Consider the following 16,106-nt stretch of genomic DNA (forward strand, 5'->3'; position numbering starts at 1 on the left):
AGTCAAATGGCCCTCGCCGTTCGCCGTAGTGACGTCGTTTCCAAAACAAGGAACGGCTTGTCAGTGATTACTGCTGTGCTTGAAGTTGTGCTATTTCGAGTCATAGTTAACTTTTGTTATGATGTCTCAAGATCCCTGGTAGGTGATTATGTCTTCTAATAAAATGGACCGTCTCAAATGTATTAATAACAGCAACATATATCTTCTTTGTGCCCGGTTGTTTCGTTTTTGTACCCAGTTAGCTTCATTGGTTGCTTGTTCCTTATCAAGTCCAACCAAATACATAATAGTGTTTACATTTTGTTGCTATGAATTCTTTGTTGTTGTATTTACATGGAAAAAAAGCTGCAATGGAAACAGCATTAGACCCTTATTTTTCGCTTAACGTGACACAGTACTGCGCATGACAATGGGCAGGAATGTGGAGTGGTTCAGCTCCACATTCTGACTAGATGATTGTGTCACAAGTGGCTTGTTTTTTTTAATTTTTTTTTTTATTTCACTGTTTGTATTTTTGACAGTATTATTGGTGTATTTCTTACGTTAGGCAGATGCGAGTCACATCTGCTCATCAGTTATAAGCAGAAAACTCCAAATTCTGACTGTAAACAGACTCGCATCTCCTTAACTGAAGAAACACGCTAAGCATATTATCTAAAATAGTTTTGTTGGTATCCCCGTCAGGAAATTCTGACGGGATTCCACTGAAAACGAACTATTTCACTGTATGACACAATTAAAGAGAAAAAGGAAAGCTTTCAAGTTATAAATAACTGCCAACATTTCATAACTGTGAAATGTTTTGGATCAGTGAGTTTAATGTCATCTTATAGATGTCACCTTATAGATTTCTATTGTTTTTGCTTTTTTGTTCAAATCATCGTGGCTTTGTGTGAAAAAAATAATTACCTCCTCATACTTATAAGTGGTTCTACCCTTTGCTGCAGCATCTGCCATCAAGTGTTTGCAACAACTGTGGGGTATTTTACATTACTGTGGACGAATTCTGATCCACTCTTTACAGATTAGTTTTAATTCAGCATCTTAAACTGATCATAGTTGAGATTTTGGCTGTAACACTCTGTTCTGCTGTTCTTTAAATTGTATTTGAGAAACATATCTGTTGCTGCTTCATATGTTATACATTTTCCTTCCCATCCACGTAGGTTGCAGAATTATGACACCACCTGCCGCCTTGCCCAGGAGATAGCAGAAAATATCCATGAAAGAAACAGGCAGCAGCGAACGGGGGGAAACCCTGCAAAGGTGAGGCGTTACCTTCTCTTTTTCTCTTCTGAGACAATGTGCCTCCATGTTCACCTACGGGCATGTGCTTTTTCTTTTTTTTCTCCCCCAGATAAATATGACGTTACGAGCGTCCCTTCAGAAACTCAAACAGAATATTGCTCAGCTCAAAGAAGGCTTGTTAAGGAGCTCCTCGTCTCGGCGCATGTATCCTTTTTTTTTTCTGATGATGACAAGTTTTGAAAGTCATGAGACTGAAATTACCGTCATTCCCGGAGAGCTGGTTCTGCTCGCAGTAACGGTGGTGATCCTGTAGAGGGTGTCAGTGTTCTGTGAAAAGGAAACTACATACATTGTTTCCCCTCATGATCAGGAAACCTCGTCGAGTCCATTGTGACAGATGGTGATGAAAGGTGATGGTTTGATCTTAACTTGGTCTCGTCAGAATGCAGTCGGAAGCTGACAGGAGGCAGAACCTGATTGATAATCTGCTAACCAGAGAGAAGCAACTCAATGCCACCTTCAAAGGAGACATCACAGAGCCTGAACCGTCCAGGTATTAACCCGTAGAGGAACTAGGTCATCCTGTATCGAATCAAACTTCAGTAAAATACAGTTTGCAGACACATTTCACATGATTTTCAGTTTACCTAAGTGGCTTTTTGATTTTTAGAATACAGATTACTCAACACTAATATCCATTGTTACCAATAATGTGTCTGACCTTTAACTCCTAAGTATTGGAATGATAAAAAATATTCCTACCTATGTTTTCAGGAAGATATTTTTCTGTTACTTACATGCCTTGCAAAAGTATTTGCTTCCGTTGAATCTTCCAACATGTTGCCACATTACAAACACAAGTTTTAAAGCATTTTATTTCCATTATATATGACAAAGTAGCACCAAGTTGAAAGTGGAAGGAAACGTTGCATGATCCTTGTTGAAAGGAAGCAACTAGGGCTGAAACGATTCCTCGAATGATTCGAGTACCTCGATTACTAAAATTTCTCGAGGAAAATTTACCTGCCTCGAAGCTTCGTTAATTTATGTTTTATTAGTTAGCGCACCGTATTCCGGCCGGGACTTCATTTGCGTTGCGCGGAGCTCTCACGTCCGCCTCTGAGTTGTTGACAAAAGCCAAGTCTCAGCGGCATAAAGTCCAATCTTCAAGATTGGCCCGTTGGGATTTTATTGATTGATGATAATGCCCGACTTTTTATCGTTTTTGGGGAACCAATAAGCATCCTTAAAATGACTGGGGGAATGCCTGGAGTACGGCAGCATTTCTCCTCCGGGGCTGCTGGTTGAAAGCGAACGGCGGGAAGAGCGCTGAGGTGAGCGGATAGACTGAACAGGGCGGGCGGCTGAGTAGCTGATGCTTACCGTGCAAATGTAGCTTTACCGACGAACCGCACAATAAATTTCATATCCCGGTCTGAAGAAACGGGTGGCGGAGCGCATCGTACATGGCTGGTAGATGAGTTTCTGAGTGTGACCAGTGAAGGTGTCGTAAATATCCCGTATTGCTTCCCCCCGTGTTCGTCCCCCGGTCTAACGGTTCGTCAGTCCGCTGGTCTATTTCCTCCCCTCCATCTTACGTTCGTTCATTCGCCCTCTCCTCCCACTCCAGGCGGCGTGACAGGTTAGGTGGCAAGGTGAGTTTAATTAATCTATTAAACTCACTGAAGATGAATACATAAACTAAAAGCTGGATTGTAGACATTTTTTATAAGCATATTTGTGAGCCTGCCTCTTTGTTATTACATTCAATATAATTTCAGATTTTTCTATAACTTTTCTTCTGGTTAACTTAGAAAGTGAGCTATTATTGTTACAGGTTAGTTTTCTAAACTACAAAAAAAGCAACTGTTAGGGATGCTCAAATATGAAAAATTGGACTGATATTGATATCTGATAGTAACACCGGTATTATGCCAGATTTACCAATATTTCATTTTATAATTTTTTTAATCCGATTACTCGATTAATCGTAAGAATAATCGATAGATTACTCGATTACTAAAATATTCGTTTACAACAGCCCTAGAAGCAACACAACCATGTTCCACCGTGGGGATGGTGTGTTCAGGTGATGTGCAGTCAAATTTCCTTGTTTTAACATTTTGAGCTTGCATGTAAACCAAAAGCAGTTGGATCTTTGGTGTCATATTTTATTTATAGAATGTATTCACAATACTATGGTGGACAGTCACATAAAATTTGAGATAAGTAAATGGAAGTTATTGGTATTACAATTTAAAAAAGGATGAATTTGCAGGGCACTGAATGTGTAAAAGAAGGAGATGGTCATGGTTTCAGTTTATGTTGTAACAGATTTGATGAAAAGAAAAAGGAACACATTTTATTTGACTTTTGAAAATGATCAAATTGATCCTTAGAAAAGTCTTTGAGAAGCCTGTTCAGCCTGCTTTGTAGTGTGTTGTATATTAATTTAATATATGTTTCAAGTAGGTTAATGATTTTTAATCTGAAACCAAAACAAATGTTTACACATTTAACTTCAAATTTGTTTGTCTTTTGCTCAAAAGGACCCAGCTTTACTGACCAAGATTTTCCCAGACTTTCTCTGTGGGATTTAGTTAATTTTTCAATTGTAAGATTCCACTCTATGACTATAAATAAATAATAATAATATAAAAACATGAATCATCATCCTGTAGACCACTGTTTTAACTTAAGTTGTCACAGGATCTGTACTTGGCTTTGATGAAGCGTTACAGTCCTTCACACACAAGGATTGTGTGTGTGCTCACACACAAGGACCTTGAAGGTCGTTGTGTGTGAGCTGTGCGCTTTGACCTCTACTGGCATCATCACTTGGGCTGAAGCCCATTTGTCTGGAGTTTTAGTGACTTTCCAGGTTATTTTTTGTCATTAGACTTATTTGCTTGCTCATCACACATATGGTGGCCCCTGAAAAACCCTCCCACACTTTTACACAGGTGATATTTGTTTGGTCAGGAAGAAGTAGTGATGCTCTGCTCTTAACTTTTCCCACTTTCATGTATTAATGACATTTTGGAATCCCAAACTGTTTTAGTCCTGTGGAAGAGAAACACAGGAGAAGAATAAAAAGCTAAGTGAATGATGTAGGTGATTGATGGAAATCATTTAAATTGCAGCAGAATCAGTTTAATCAGATCAGCCGCATTAAAAGGAGCCCTGCCGCCGAGTTGTGCCTGTGAGTTTCTCTGATATCTTTCACAAGCTTCGGATATGGGATTGATCTATTTAGTGCTGCTTTGCACAGGCTTTCATCTTTTTACAGACCACACACTCAATTACATAAAAGGATTCCTTGCAAAAAAAAAAAAAAAAACCCAAACGACATTCGCTAATAAATTAGCTCGGCAAACTGTAATCATGTGGTGGTACGGCTTTCAGTTTGCTCACTGAGACCTGACTTTAATGGCGATATGTGGTGGGTAATTTGGATTTGAGGGAAGGCGTCAGACCCTGTTCCCACTGTGTGGTCTGAGAGGACAGAAGTGTGGGAGGGGATGAATTTGGCCATGCTTCAATGATCTAAGCTACTTTTTTGGGGGTTGAAAAAAATTGGAGTAGAATGCACAGCGTCAAGCCTGCCAGGAGAACTTTAACTTTTAAATAATAATAATAAAAAGAAAGGACATGGTGCCACTTAAAAGCTCGGCATAGCGCGTTGCCCTTTGGAAACACTTTTACACCTCTAACCTTCCTGTGTCTTTGGTTACACAGGAAACAGGACATAGTTGCAATTAGTTAAATCTCGCCTGCCCATGTGGCTCAGTTGGGATCTGGATGCTCAGTGATGACAGTCATCTTACTTGTGCCTGCCAAAAGATGCGTCTGACTGATTTCGGTACTCCCTGACTGTTTTAATTGGATCTCTGCACAGTAGGTGCTAGAAAGGAGGAAGTTCATGTCTGGCACTCGGTTTAACAATAATCAAACCTGCTAGACAGATTCGACTGAATGCCACGTCTCCCCTGCTTCACTGATTGTATCAACCTTTGCTTGCATTCTTGGTTTCTGGAAGAGCTGAAATGATCCCAAGGCTTAGGAGGAACATCTGTTCACAGAATAATTACTAGTGCTCCAGAAATCTGGCAGTTTGTGGAAAAAGTACCAAGAAAAAATCTACTGTTGGAAGAAAGGCAAAATAATTTGTGTTGAAATAAAGAAATCACGTGGAAGAGGGTGCTATGGTTAGATGAGAACATAATGTAGCATTTTGGACAATATGCAAAACACTTTGTATGGGAAAATGGCCACTGCACTGAACACAAAATCTTCACTGTGAAACACGATGGTGGCAGCGTATTGCTGGGGGATGTTTTTCTTCAGCAAGGGAAATGGTCAGAGCCGATGGTCAGTCCTGGAGGAAAAACCTGTAATATACTCTATCTCACCTGAGAGGTTCAGCTTTCTGCTGAGCAGCCACAAAACACATTAGCGTTACAATATAATGGATCACATCTATTATTGTGTTAGAATGGCCTTGTCAAAGTCCAGACTTTCAGACAGAAACAAGCATTTCCATTGACTTGTTGCTAGCTGATTGCTAAAAACTGTCGTCTTTATGAACCTCAGATCCACGTTGATGAGCGGAGGAGCAGCAGCAGCAGGTACTCCCAACCCGTGGCTCGTTGAGGAGTCGGAGGAGACGAAGGGGCTGTCCTTTGGAGAGATTAAACAACAGCAACAGAGAATCATTGAGGGTAATCTCCACTTCATAGATCCAACATAGATCAAATATTATTTTAGGATCAAACAACCAAATCTAGCTTTTAAATATGTTGTGTGTGTAGTATATTTTGAACAATTTAACTGGCTAAACCTGTTTTGACTTAATGACCTCTTTTTAATGCCCTAAACAGAGGTCATTAATTTTGGATGCATGTATCTATCAATGTCAGAGTATTTAGGACTTCAGTTGATCAGTTGTTTTTTTTTTTAAAACAAAGTTTATATTAAGTAAATGTCATTTAAGTCATGATGAGATTTTTAGTGAGTGCTGTAAAATATAGTAGTTTAATAAAACTTGATGGATACATTAAGTCGCTGCATTGCTCATTTTTAAATGTGATTTAAAAATATGTTCATTATATTACAAGACAACATATGTTTTTAGTTTTTATCTTATTTTCTGATTCCTGTCTGATATGATTTAATCACTGAGATGTTTTTTTGTTTTTTTTGCCACCTGGCTCCCTGCTCCCTTCTCCATAGTTTCCTTTATTGTCAGTATACAGTCAGTGAGTTGGGTTAAAACTGTGAAATCTTACCATATGGAAGGTGTGACACCAATGTTGGATTCCTGGAAACGGCTAACGTTTATTTCTGAACTTGTGGCTTACAAGAAATTCCCGTGGTGTGGAAAATGTCAAACCGAGACACCTACAGAAGCCTCGATGCGTTTCTCCCGTATTTTTAATGTTGTCACATTTTACATTCAAATTTTTCTTTTTGTTTCTGTCTCTAGTACTTAAAAGAAAGAAACGAATCAAAATGGATTTATTGAGCGATTTATTTAGTGTCTTCTGTTTGTGGTTGTTTTCTTTTCCTCCAGTCCAGGACGCAGGCCTGGATGCACTGGCAGCTGTCATCAGCCGACAGAAGATAATGGGCCAAGAGATCGGCAACGAGCTGGATGAACAGAACGGTAAAGTCAATGATCCACTGCTTCGTTTTTGTGCATTTTTTTCCCTTCCATATTCCCAAAACATACCAGAGTGTGAAATCAGACAGACAGATGTTGCTTATAAATAGAAGTACTTGCCTCACCGACCCAGACGGGAAGGAATATGCTGTGACATCACCACAAACGCTGAAAACTTTTCCACATTTTGTCACGCTACTAGCACGACGTCAAGGTATTTTGTCGGGATTTTACCAGGTGTACCAGCAAAAAGCAGTGCATCGATGTGACGTGGGAGAAAAACGATACGTGCTGTACAGATTGCATGCAAATACAGTGAAAGTTCAGGTCGTAACGTCACAAAATGCGGAAAACGTAAAAGAGTTTGAATATTTTTACCTGTATGTGACACATTGACACATGTGCCCTGAAACTTCTACTGTGGAAGCACTTGTCCTTACAGCGAGGTCATGACCGTGTCATACAACCCACAGAGAAATGGGATCTGGCTGTTTGTGCAGCTCAAAAGGTTGGGGTCGTGGAATCAGATCCGATCAGAGCTAATGGTCATTTTGAGATTTTCCTGGCAAAACAGCGAGGGAGGCTTCTCCATCCTCAAATTGCTTCTGACGCTGGTAGAACGTGCTGCTCAGAACGGAGTGCAGTGGTCTCTGGCTGATTTTTTTTTTTAGACAGGCGGCACTCGAGATGTTAGATTTCCAGAAGATCAGCTGTCAGCCCGTGAACAATTAGATACTTTAATGCACTGCCCCTGGAGGCCTGGAGGAGTTGATACGCCCGAAGTAGTGAGTGTTGCCTTACCCGCAGGAGATGTACTCTTGTCACTGTCGTTAAATGCAATTACTGTATTTTCCGGACTATAAGCCGCTACTTTTTTCCTATGCTTCGAACCATGCGGCTTATAGTCAGGAAAATACGGTACTATCTGCAGGTTTATAGCGGTGCTGATTATCACAGAACAATACCAGTCCCATACCTTCATGACACGTAATGTCAAAAAGTAAAAAATCGTTAGAATCAGCCATTTTTAAACCTGTAAAATATGAAGTAACTGTTAAGGTTGAGTAATGCTATCACACATGGACCTGAATGTAAAAATGTTATCCTTAAATCTGTGTTTTCTCTGTACAAGAATAGTCTTCCCATCTTGTTGGGGTTCCTTTTCTGCCCTGATCGCTGTACTGTAGCGGTGTTTTCCTATAAATAGATTAAGCTCTCTGTAGCTGAGCTACCCCTGTCTGGCTGAAACCAAGCGGCCCTGTTTATTTCCTTTTTGGGAAACCATTTCAGGTGAGGTCAGCGGAGAAGGTGAGCCTTTTCTTTAGAGGTCAAGAAATGAACCCAGAGTACTCGGATGTTAAATCCTCCTCTTTCAGTCTTGGTCGCATCACAATGGAAGGAAGTGTCAAAAAACGGACCAATTATCCTAATTTTGGTCTTTTGTACGGCAGAGCACTGAATCCTCTGCAAACAGCAGAATTTCCTTGTTATTCGCCAATCACAGCAGAAAGAAGGAATTCAATCGCTGCTGCTTTGTTGAAAGCAGCTGAGCGATTTGCCATCACGATTTTTCATTCTGCGTTTCAGACGTCAGTGTTTTTATTTCCACAGTAAATGTTGTTGAAAACAGTCTGACACATACCAGTGAGAATGGCCCTGCATAGGCATCTGATTCCCTTTCCAAGAGCTAATGCTATTTTGACTTTATTGGTGTTGATATTTCGCATTTTGCGGCCTGGAGCAGTGACATCAGGCTCAACAATGTCTTGAACTCATAAGTGTCAGACAGTGGTTTGTTCATTAAACGCATTCCCTCTGAAAAAAAGCACCGGCAAAAATTAGAAGCCGTCTCATTTGTCTGATTTTAATGGTTCTTTCCTAATTGCATATTTTACTGCTGCAGCAGTGAAACAGGCCAAGTAGCTGAAGGGTGTATTCTCACGCTGCTGTGGTGTGACCATATGTAGTATGTGTAACTTAAAAGCAAACTATATTAGTTCTTGTTTGTATCAATTATTGAAATCACCAACTAAATCAAATAGATAGCCAATCACAGCTCTCTTTGCATAGGAATCCATAGTGTATGTTTTGTAGTTTATTTTGTTCAGCACCTTGAACTGTTATTTTACTATTTTATGGCAATCTCAATTACTGATTCACAGCCATTCTATAATGAGGGCTGGAAACTCGAGCTCATCCCTGCAGCAACATTTCCTACATTGTGATGTCTTTTAAACCTGCATACAATCTCAATACTTTTAATCTTGTATAGGACCCTCATTACTGATTGCTCCTTTTTTTTTTTTTTTTTTAAGCAGAAATAAATAGCGAGCGCAAGGCTTACTGCAGTACAGTGACATGGCAATAAGCGCACGGGGATCTATTTGCTTCTGCTTTTAAAAGCAAATAAACTACATTGATGCTGGGAATAGACATGAAGCCTGCATGTTTTGAGTTTCTGATTGATTGTTTGCTTCCTTCTGCTCCTAAGTGGAGTTGCTAGGAGTGAGCCATGCTATCCAGACGCCATGGAAATGCAGAATCATGTCATGACAGTCAAAAGGATTTCATCAAGAGAAACCTCAGGCTTGTAATGAGCCGGAGAGGTGAGCTTGATATTTTGTGGCCGCCAGGCTGGATGGATGGAATTTCACAACACATTCTCGGATCCCCCCGCGCCACCAGTGGATGTTTGAAAGGCGTTTTAACTTGTACAGAACATCAGCGTTAAGGGGCATTAAAATCAGCAAACGTGTAATGGGAACATAAACAATAGGCACATAAAAGCCAAGTGGTTTACGGTCAAACATGTGAACCACTCTAACCAGCACACAATTAATCACAAACCCTCGTGGTTGCATTTCTCTGTATATCCACGCATGAATGGGGCCTTTTAAAGCCACTCTGATAAAGCTGTGGATAAGAGTGGGCGAACAATGGCGTGAATGACTGATGGGTCACATCAGCCAGCACCAAGTGACGAGCAATGCAGTTTAGGCACTGTGAAGAAATTAACATTTTGAATAAAGAAAGTTGTCTCGAGGCGTTTCATTTATCAAACCTTCTGTCAGTGAATTCACAACCCTTCTCTTGTTTGTTGGGCAAGGATCGACACTGCAGCTTTCTTATTTAAGCTATTCCAGTTTAGGGGGGTGGTGGTGGGGGGGGGGATCCTTAGATAATCCTGATCCTCGTCTCTCTCTTCCTAGAAATTCTTTCTTCAAACCTAAAACATTTAATCTGAAAAAGCACAATACAGAATTTAGAAAAATGAAGGTGGACAGCATGAATGAAAATGCCTCAGTGGCATAAGACTCTGTTTTTTTTTTTTTTTGTTTTCTCTTTTGATCACATATTTTGATCCACAAGTTACAAGCCTAATATACTGATGGTAGAAGGTCCAATGAATGAGTTGGGGTGTGGTCAGCCCTAGTCAGTTCATCAACAGACTCTTTTCCACATGTCCACCATCAAGTATGTCATGAGAATGGGTGGGGTTGTTTTTCTTCCACTCCCAAGTACATCCATCCTGCATAAGTTGTTGGCAGAGGCCAGATTTCTCACAAACTATCAATTGTGAAGGAGGGTCTATCCCTCCATTGTCTGAAAGGAAGATTTGACTATTTTTGGAGACAAGGACTTGTTGGCATATGTAGAGTCTTTTCAGAATATTTAACTGTTTTTGAGTAGGATACCCCAACATGAACAGTACAAAGTCCTATTTTTTCTTTTCTTTTCAAGCATTATGTGGAAATATAGTTTCTTTTAAGTTAATTTCAAGTTCAAGTGGCCTTTATTTGACAGTGGACAGACAGAAAAGCAGGTTGTGAGAGAGGGGGAAGACATCTGTCGCATGTCGAGACTCGAACCTGTGATGGCCGTGTCGAGGACGTTTATGGATCGCACACTTTACTCCTGGGCCATCACCGCCCCCTAAATGCTTGCTTTTAATGTTTTTTCTCAATATGTTAAAAGTTTGGTTCCAAGTATGAGCTTTTCTATGTATACTAAAATTTAAAATGAATTCCAGCTTCAAATAAAGAAGCTGTGATGTTGCTGTAATTTGTTTGTGCAGCAAGAATATCCCACCGATTCTTGCAGGGAGGTTTGCCTACAGTGAGTGGTGTGTGTACATCAGTAATATAATGTTACTGCTCTGCAACCTATCCCTACAGAGCATTTGTGGCTGATTTCTGTAGCACATTAGCCACATGTGTTGGCATTATTGCTGTTTGGGAATCTCTATAGCTTCGGCTGCCAGCTCTGTTGGCTCAGAGCAAAGGATTCCCTTCCATTTAACGGCACCTATGACTGACTCTGCCATGGTGTGGCGGGTCTTTTCTGGCTAATTCAAGTGACAGCGGGTACAAATCCCCGTCTCTGTTTATTTAATCGCTAACCGCTCTGGTTTGGAAGCCGTCTTGAAAGTGCCGACAAGCAGAGGGCTGATTTGCTTTCTCTTCAGCTTCAGGGAACCTTGGGCCATCCCACATAATGAATGGAAGGACTTACTTTACCAAGTCTGCCACAAGCATGCTAACACGTGGTTTCCATTTCAACACAGGAGGACGTTGCACCTTCATTTTGTGGATATTTTTCTGCGTTTATTTGTGACGGTGTGTAAATGCGCAGATGGCACTGTGCAAAAGTCTCATGCCACCTTTTGTTTCTTTAGATTTTGCTTTCTGTTAGCTGGACTTTATTGTTTTCCAAACTAATACTTGGATATTATTTTAAAAGTCTTCTCAGAGTACAATTTGATTTTTAAGGGAAATGCTGGTGATGATTATTATTATTGGTTACAACTGAAAACCATTATTATAGCATATGATGTAAGGATAATAACCCCATATACTATGCCCTAATGTTAGTTTTACAAATAAAGACTACTAATTGGAGTGTTTGATTTAATATTTTCAAAAACCTAAGTAGTGGTTCCATGCAAAAACAACACTATTTATTTTAAAAAGATATCAAAGGTAGTTGATGTCTGAGAGATAAGTGTTTCAATATGAGAGTTTTAATTATAGTTCTTAAAAAAGAAACGGTACAAAACAAATGTTTGGCTTTAAAACATCTAATGAAAAAGCATCTAAAATCTTTGTTTTTAAACTGTGTATAAATATGTTGGTTTGACAGCAAATGCCTCCTGTCTGAATATGACATCACTGTATTTTTACATTTAAATACATTTGAGTCTAACAAATGTTCTCACGTTGTGATCGGCATTTAAACTACATTTGTGTAATACTGGCACATAGGTGCCAGTATTACACAAACACTGGCACATTTTTTGTGTAATAAAATGTGCCAGTATTTTATTACACAAAAAACAGACAGCAAATTAATTTGCTGTCTGTTTGTAGTCCTACTCATTATGAGTTATTAAAACACTATCCAGAGAGGAACATCGCACACATCCTGACAGATGTAGATTTAACCAAGAGCCACATAAAGTCATACAGCTATTCCTGTAATTACTGTATGACTTTCAGAACATGGGGGAAAAAGAAGGAAACAAAGTATATGAAATCCACACCCACTGCCTTGCAGAAGTATTCACACTCACAGTTTCCCATAATTTAAGTTTCTGTATTTTATTAAGATTTTATAAGAGACCAGCACAAATTTTACTCTCCCTTTTCCTCTGATACTCCTTGATAATATCCAGAATTAATTCACAGGGAATAGAGACCAGGCATGCACAACTTAATCTAAGCATACAGCTGTTCTTCGATGGTCTCAGAGCGTTGTTAGAGCTGGAGATGTTTAAAGCGGAGTTAGGTGTGAACATCTTTCCATTATCTGTCGTGGGATAATGGAAAGAGTGAGCCACAAACCAGCGGCTTTCAAACATCTTTCCATGCCGACCAAAGTGGCCGATATGTATTTGTAAAATAATAATAATAATAAATTACCTGTATGTCTGTGGTCCTGTTTACTGTTGAGTTAAAATGAAAGTCAAACACATGGTCTGTAATTACCAAAATGGTCAAGTTGAAAGTACTGGTTGTTACAAATAATGATTAATTTGCTGTCTGTTTGCAGTCCTTCTCATTATGAAATGAAAACAAAGATGAAAACCCAAAATATACTTCGTGGTACATTTTCCACATCAAGAAGATTTTAAATTGTCAGTGAAAATCTTGCCCTACGAAATGTTACAAAGTGTCCATCTGCATGAACCACCTGTGCTGGCGGTGGTTGATGTGATGTGGTAGTAATTGTTTCTATATGAGCTTCTTAATGAGAACATTCAGTTCTCGTCCAATAGGAATTTACCAGAGAGAGGAAGTGGCCCTAACTAGAAAGCATTGACTAACAACCATTGGCTGGATAATTCAAGGAGAACAGAATGCGTTACAAAATATGTACAAACTACCTATAGACATAACATGAGCAGAGCTTTATTTGGATTAGGCAACAGGTGGATTTTTAGTGTTGGGAATCTTCAAAACGTCTGTAACATTCTGAAGTAAGTCTTTAATCATGTAGGAAAAGAAATGAAGGTGTAGCTGCTACTTTTCTTTTAAAAACAACAAAAAAAACTTTCATGTGGGTAAAGCTCTACATGCTCTCTATTTGATCTCTTATCTCACAGCACACCATGTTCCAAGTCAGACACACAGGAACCACAATCCCTTAAAAAAAAGAGAATTTCAAAACCTCTTTTGTTCCACAAATAAAACAAGGAGCGCCTTATTGCCTGTTTTATGACAATAATGGTTGACATGTGTCTAATTTATCTTGTGTGCCACCAAGGTTTTTGAGCCAGCACCTCATCACCCCAGATCAAATGTCAAAATAGACATTTGATCCGTTATCTAATATTTTCCTTTAGCCTGAAGCAGTGTGTAATCTGACGCGCATCTTTTCTTCCTAAGTGGCTATTGTTACACATTAGAGACAAGCGGATCTTACAATTTTGTTTTGGAGTCTAAAGAATCACACAAGAGCCCCACTGATGGGCAGTACGTGCAGTTGCTGCACCTCAGTTACAGTCCTCGTTAAAAAGCTTTTGGTAGACCTTCACGCTGGGGGGATTCAAAGCTGTTTGATCCAAGCAGGTGAAGGGAAAGTCATAAGACCTGGCACGAGATTTAATACATTTCTTTAGTCATCTGGGGAATTCTGGTCTTCCTCTCCACCAATCAGCACCTCCTCATTTGGCTCGTCTTCTGGAGGAACTGTGTAATTACTAAACAGATGGTGGTTCACTGTCAGACCTAATAGGTACAATGTGATTGTGTAAAGATGAGTAAAATATGCAGCTAGAAGGACTATAGTCACACGATCTGCTTCTGCTTGAAATAGATAAAAAAAAACATTGTGCTCTAAGCAAAACTCTTAAACTAGAGACTTTCAAAACTTTATAAGAGTTTGTGGGTCTTTGGAAGCAGACTGAGGGGAAAAAATAAAGAGGCCAGGCAGCTTCTGAATATTTGATCCCTTCACCATTTTGTCCTTTTTTCAGTTTTGGTCTTTTGACCAAACCTTCATTGCTGGCTTGGGAATGTTTCATTCCCGCTGATGATTTAAAGGTGACTTAGTCCACTATAGGAAAATATGGTCAGTGCAACTTTAGCAAGGCATGTCTGTCACCAGGAGATCACTCATAATTTTCCTTTCTTAGTGAAGCTTTTTAATTCCAAATTTTCCAGACGTTAGGTCGCCCAAATGAGGATCAAAGCCACGGGGATTTCTCTCATTGAGCATGATTTCTCCAGGATGAATTTCATGTGGATAAGTCAGCGAACAGGAGGAGAAGTTGTGAACAACGATGTTGATTTTCTGCGCTGTTTTTAAATTGTAGTCTGCCTATGGTTGTAGTTTGGCAATGGCAGTAGAGGAAGTGAACAAAGCCATTCGGTTCATTTTGGCCACTCTTCCAAATTGAGCAAATAAAGCCGGAGCAAGACGAATGCTTACGACATTTTAATGCTAGCAAATGTGTTGTAGCCCCTCTTATTAATAGCCACCTCGTTCGGCACGGCACTTCTCTCTTTGCAGTGAAAAAAATGCGCACTCAGTTTCTGGTACGTTTCATGGCATAGCTTCCTTGACGATCGAGCTGGCGCATTTCATAAGTCATGGCCAAATGCAAGCTGTTGGGTAAAATCAGATCCAATTGTTTCAAACTTCAACAGAGTCCACGCCTCCAGCAAGCAATCATTTCTTAACAGCCGAGGATCCAGATCTGCTGCATGAAGCAAAGCGTAGATTTGCCTGTTTTTTTTTTGTTTTTTTTTTACCATCTATTTAAATGCTGTACTACCTAAAGAAATAGACTAACAAGGAACATTTTTACACATCTGTGTGAACATGGAAATAAACTGGGATGAAATGGAATGTATGGATAAAGCATGGGAATGTGAGAGTTGATGTTGGGGTAAATTAACCCAGAGCCACTCAGAGTTGGTGGCACAACACTTTACTTCTCATCGCTCCCGTTTCCCCGTCAGCCACAGTATAAGTTAACACTGTAAATGTTTATCCTTCCTATGGAGGACAAATGCTACCTTTATTGTCTACCTTTCCTCTAAATAAATGTCCAGGGAGAGTCAGTTCTTCTGTGTATTGCTCATGGACCAGAATGTGAGGAGGGTGTGTGTTTTTTCTCAGCGTCTGTACATGGGAGCATATGTGTCCTAATGCGTGTGTGAGCACATTATGGGTGAAACCACGTCTGGCAAGAAGATCAAAGTCCCACCATAACTCCTCAGTCAGCCAGCCAGCCAGCTTGCGTATTGCCGGGAAGCTCCGCACACCACAGGGGACGTCGAGTTATTGGGCTCAGATCATTTCAATTAGAACACAGTTGTTCAGTTTAGGAAACAAGTTCATGAACACTCGCAGTTTCTGAGGCTTTTAGGTAATTATTTGCAAATTTAAATCGATATTTAAAAAAATAAAAAATTCTGTCTGGAGTCTGCTGCTTGGCACTGTAGTAACAGCTGTTAATATTCTGTTTAGTCAGATCATTTATATATCCTTTCAACATATAGACAGAATTTTGATTTTCATTATCTGTAATCTCTCATCTTCAAGATTACAACAAATAGAGGTTTGAAATATGTTACTCTTTGTGTAATGGACCAAAATGAAATACAGGTTTCACTTTAAGAAGTGAGTGATAAAACCGTAGAATTTTTTTTTCATTGTTTTCATGATGTAGCTTTTTCAGATGCGCCGAATC

At 39.6% G+C, this 16,106-nt stretch overlaps 1 protein-coding gene across 1 annotated transcript in view; it reads left to right on the forward strand.

Annotated features, from left to right (window-relative positions):
- Nucleotides 1–16,106, forward strand: part of stx8 (syntaxin 8) — a 31,992-nt gene continuing 15,886 nt past the window's right edge. Inside the window, exons 1-6 of the mRNA XM_014991177.2 lie at nucleotides 1–138; nucleotides 1,167–1,266; nucleotides 1,358–1,452; nucleotides 1,691–1,801; nucleotides 5,842–5,969; nucleotides 6,821–6,913. Of these exons, the coding sequence (XP_014846663.2) occupies nucleotides 119–138; nucleotides 1,167–1,266; nucleotides 1,358–1,452; nucleotides 1,691–1,801; nucleotides 5,842–5,969; nucleotides 6,821–6,913 (547 nt within the window). The 5' untranslated portion in view covers nucleotides 1–118. The remainder of the gene's footprint in view (nucleotides 139–1,166; nucleotides 1,267–1,357; nucleotides 1,453–1,690; nucleotides 1,802–5,841; nucleotides 5,970–6,820; nucleotides 6,914–16,106) is intronic.

Source organism: Poecilia mexicana, unplaced genomic scaffold (assembly GCF_051168715.1).
Source record: "Poecilia mexicana isolate PSO_F unplaced genomic scaffold, ASM5116871v1 scaffold_1, whole genome shotgun sequence".
NCBI lineage: Eukaryota > Metazoa > Chordata > Actinopteri > Cyprinodontiformes > Poeciliidae > Poecilia > Poecilia mexicana.